Source organism: Gekko japonicus, unplaced genomic scaffold (assembly GCF_001447785.1).
Source record: "Gekko japonicus isolate JY-2015 unplaced genomic scaffold, Gekko_japonicus_V1.1 scaffold3155, whole genome shotgun sequence".
Classification (NCBI taxonomy): Eukaryota; Metazoa; Chordata; class Lepidosauria; order Squamata; family Gekkonidae; genus Gekko; species Gekko japonicus.
This window is the reverse complement of record NW_015174934.1, coordinates 2421-7078: the sequence shown is the minus strand read 5'-3', so window position 1 is coordinate 7078 and position 4658 is coordinate 2421. Positions and strand designations below refer to the sequence as shown.

General features: G+C 45.4%; 1 protein-coding gene across 1 annotated transcript in view; it reads left to right on the top strand.

Annotated features, from left to right (window-relative positions):
- Nucleotides 1-4658, top strand: part of LOC107122070 (inter-alpha-trypsin inhibitor heavy chain H2-like) — a gene marked incomplete at its 3' end in the record, with an annotated part of 27338 nt that overhangs the window by 20671 nt on the left and 2009 nt on the right. Inside the window, exon 6 of the mRNA XM_015425097.1 lies at nucleotides 2444-2551. Within this exon, the coding sequence (XP_015280583.1) occupies nucleotides 2444-2551 (108 nt within the window). The remainder of the gene's footprint in view (nucleotides 1-2443; nucleotides 2552-4658) is intronic.

Below are 4658 nucleotides of genomic sequence, written 5' to 3'. Positions count from 1 at the left end.
AATCTTATAAACCTCGATCATGTCACCCCTCAGCCGTCGTTTCTCCAAGCTAAAGAGCCCGAAGCGCTTTAACCTTTCCTCATAGGGAAAGTGTTCCAACCCAAGCTCTGAGTTAGTGGGTCCTCACTGCAAGGTGTCAGACTCTTGAACAAACTTACTCCCCACAGCACTCTCTTGGCAGTGATTTATTTCTTGAGAGGAGAAGATGTTTCAAGCTAAGACGATCTGTGTCAGAACTGTCTCCTTTGGCGCCAGTTCTGGAATCATACATGATTCAAACGAGCCCCCCCCCCCCCCCCCGTGACCAGTCCAATCACTCCATTCATTCAGCCCGCCTAAACCTAGCGCACTCCGTTAGCCTTTCTCCATCACCTACAAACCTACAGTTATATTATCTACTAAAAGCCCTCCAGCGGAGACTGGCATTCAAGGTGCATTCTTCCCATCGTCGGGAGGCCCCTTTGGAAAGCAGTTGCAAAGCAGTGTGGCAAAGCAGTCTTCTACACACAGACACACAGACACACAGATGCACACACACAGTCTGCCCCCTCCCCCATTCCCAAAGTGAAAGAACAAAACAATGAAGACACAGTACAGGCAGTGAAGACAGGACATATGAAAATCCCTGGCAAACTAGGACCTGAGTTTGACACAAGGATCCATGGGCTGGGAGTGGTGTGCAAAGGGAAACCCATACAGGCGGACTGGAGAGCCAGCAGTGCGGCACTGGGCAGGCGCTCCATGCCGCTACTCAAAGAACAGGTAAAGAGTTCTTTCTCTCCCTCAGAAGGCTTCTTGATGAATTCTGTAGATTTACTTCCCAAAGATACTGAAGTACCCTGTTTCCCTGAAAGTAAGACATCCCCTGAAAATAAGACCTACTTACAGTTTTGCCTCTCGCTGAAATATAAGGCATCCCCCCAAAATAAGACCTCCCCGATAATAAGGCCCCCCGGAGCAGACAGGAAGTGCAAGGTCTCTTTTAATCAGAGAGCCCGCGCCGCCGCCAGGACAAGCTGCCGCTTGCTGCTCGCTCTCCCCTGATAGGGGATTAGCTTCGTCCACGTTCCCAACTCCCTCGGAGATGAGTTTTCAGACGTTACTGTTGTCACCAAAGGAGAGAAAAAGGTAATGATAGTGATGAAACAGTGACAGATAAGCCGAGATGGCTGCTTGGCGCTTCCTTTTCGTTCGCTGGTTTTGGGCCGCTTGTTTCGGTGGCTTCACCGATGATTCGTTTCACTCTGTCTTCTGTAGCTGTCTGAGTGCAACCGATGTCATAATAATGTTGTGGAAAGGCAACATTTTCTAAAAAATTATTATTAACTTTTTATAGGAATACAGAATTGTTGAGTACATATTCAGTGAAAGAAAGGTCAAGCCTGTTTTTTTTTCCTTTTTCTAGCCAGGGCAGAGCCAGATATTGTATATGGAATTCATAACTTAGTTGGTTCATTTTAAACCCAAATACTTCCATCTTTCAATATTTCTTACCACAATATTATCTACTAAAAGCCGGCCAGCGGAGACTGGCATCCAAGGTGCATTCTTCCCATCGTCGGGAGGCCCCTTTGGAAAGCAGTTGCAAAGCAGTGTGGCAAAGCAGTCTTCTACACACAGACACACAGACACACAGAAACACAAACACACACAGTCTGCCCCCTCCCCCATTCCCAAAGTGAAAGAACAAAACAATGAAGACACAGTACAGGCAGTGAAGACAGGACATATGAAAATCCCTGGCAAACTAGGACCTGAGTTTGACACAAGGATCCATGGGCTGGGAGTGGTGTGCAAAGGGAAACCCATACAGGCGGACTGGAGAGCCAGCAGTGCGGCACTGGGCAGGCGCTCCATGCCGCTTGACTGTTGCAGATGAGGTTGCTCCACCATGCTGAAGCCACAATTGGTGTGGCTCTGCCGCCCCCCCTCCCGAGCAGTCTCCTGTTCCATCCCTTGTACTACCGTGTTTCCCCGAAAGTAAGACATCCCCCGAAAATAAGACCTACTTACAGTTTTGCCTCTCGCTGAAATATAAGGCATCCCCCGAAAATAAGACCTCCCCGATAATAAGGCCCCCCAGAGCAGACAGGAAGTGCAAGGTCTCTTTTAATCAGAGAGCCCGCGCGCCGCCAGGACAAGCTGCCGCTTGCTGCTCGCTCTCCCCTGATGGAGTGTACCGTATTCTTCTTAATAAGACATCCCCTGAAAATAAGACCTAGTGCATCTTTGGGAGCAAAAATGAATATAAGACACTGTCTTATTTTCGGGGAAACACGGTAGTTGCTTGCGGGTCGCACAAGAGCCCGGGACGGGCCACTTCCGGCCCCCGGGCCTTACATTTGACACCCCTGCTCTAGAATGCTTTGGCTCAATAGAGAACGGCAGTTGTTCGAGTCTCCTGTGTGCTGATTGTCTCCTCTGCCTTCTCCACGGCCCACAGGTGGACATCCGCATCGTCGAGCCCCAGGGGATTAGCTTCGTCCACGTTCCCAACTCCCTCGGAGATGAGTTTTCAGACGTTACTGTTGTCACCAAAGGAGAGAAAAAGGTAATGATAGTGATGAAACAGTGACAGATAAGCCAAGATGGCTGCTTGGCGCTTCCTTTTCGTTCGCTGGTTGTGGGCCGCTCATTTCGGTGGCTTTACTGTCTTCTGAAGCCGTCTCTGTGCAACTGATGCGATAATAATGTTGCGGAAAGGCAACATTTCCTAAAAAATTATTTTAAACTTTTTATAGGAATACAGAATAAAGAAAGGGGGTAAGGGGAAAAGAGAAGGGAATAAAGTTATAAAAACGCAATACAGAGGGCAATTTTTACAGATCTTAAGGACAATCATTGATTGAAAAGTATATGTAAAAAAGATGTATAACACGGTGGCTTAGTAAAGCACGATAACAACCTACTCAAAGTATTCTACTATTTTCTCATAATGTGTTTTCATTTTTGTCCTGGCTTATCAATAATAAAATAAAACGTAAGCACATTCTCTTTAACTTTATATATAATTCTAACATAACAGCTTGTAATAAAAACCATGCAGTTTGGTGTAGTGGTTAAGTGCACGGACTCCAATCTGGGAGGACCGGGTTTGATTCCCCACTTCTCCACTTGCACCTGCTGGATGACCATGGGCAAGCCGTAGTTCTGATAAGAGCTGTTCTTGAAAAAGAGCAGTTCCTGTCAGAGCTCTCTCAGCCCCACCTTCCTCACAGGGTGTCTGTTGTGGGGAGGGGAAGGGAAAGGAGTTTGTAAGCCGCTCTGAGACACCTTTGGGTAATGAAGGGCGGGGTATAAATCCAATTTCTTCTCTTCTTCTTCAAATGATCATGTTATTTTTTTAATAACATTTTATTAATTACTTACAGTACAGATACATATATCATTTCCAAAAGGGTAGATATAACAAGTTACATGTCAAGTAAAGGTACAGTAAAAGGGAATTAACCATAAAGTAAGCACATATAAGTCTAATCATTGCAAAAGTCTAACAATAGCCTCCAAACTATGAGATGTCATATGCGTGCAATATCTGAAGTTTGATATGATGTAGAGTAATCACAACGTAAGAACAAGAAAATGGACCTGCAGTATAATAAAATCCAAAACATCACAACCATTGGTTCAATTGAGACCATTCAGAGGAGATAAAATGCTGCTGAGATAAGTACTCTAAGACTGGGAACCACTTTGCATTAAATGAAGAACATTTTAGTTGTTGATTCTGACAATTCAACTTATCCGTAACAGAACCCATCAGGTAATGGTCCCATAACTTATGAAACCATACCAGTTTGGTGTCGTGGTTAAGTGTGCAGACTCTAATCTGGGAGAACCCGGTTGGATTCCCCACTCCTCCACTTGCAGCTGCTGATGTGACCTTGGGTCAGTCACAAGCTCTGGCACAGCTGTTCCTGAAAGAGCAGTTTCTGTCAAGAGCTCTCTCAGCCCCACCCACCTCACAGGGAGACTCCGAGTGAAGGGCGGGGTACAAATCTAATCTCTTCTTCTTCTTCTTCTACCTCCGTATTGGGTGGTTTAGCATCTTTCCAAAAAGATGTGATTGCTCTTTTGGCAGTATCCAACATAACATCAATGGTAGCTTTATGTTGTCGAGTAGATAATTCTGTAGGCCAGGAGTTTAGAAACATAGTCTCCAGTGTAAAAGGGACTTTTACTGAAGTGACCATATTAATGACAGACAACACTTCCATCCAAAAAGCCTTGATTTTTTTCGCAACACCACCAACAGTGAGCAAAGTCACTTAATAATGTTCTTAATATTTCATATGAGTTGTAATTTATAAAATAAACCTTTCAACTATATAACTACGAAGGTTGATTATAGTAAGCACAAAAAGCTTGCCAATTGTTCTAAAATTCATCTTTCAGGCTCCGATTAATGCAATTTGTCAATTTCGCCATAACTGCATATTCTTGCATTTTGTCTACCCGATTCTCAAGAGCTTGACAACTCTCAATCTTCCACTTTGCAAAAAACACTACGCTTGCTGCAGTTAACATGTATTTAAGCAGAGGTCATTTCGGGGGGGGATCGCGGAGGATCGCAGTTCCCCCAGGTGAGGTACGGGGGGCGGGGCACATGACGAAGCCCTGCCCCCTGCTTCCGGCCGCCCCGCTTCCGGCCCTCATTC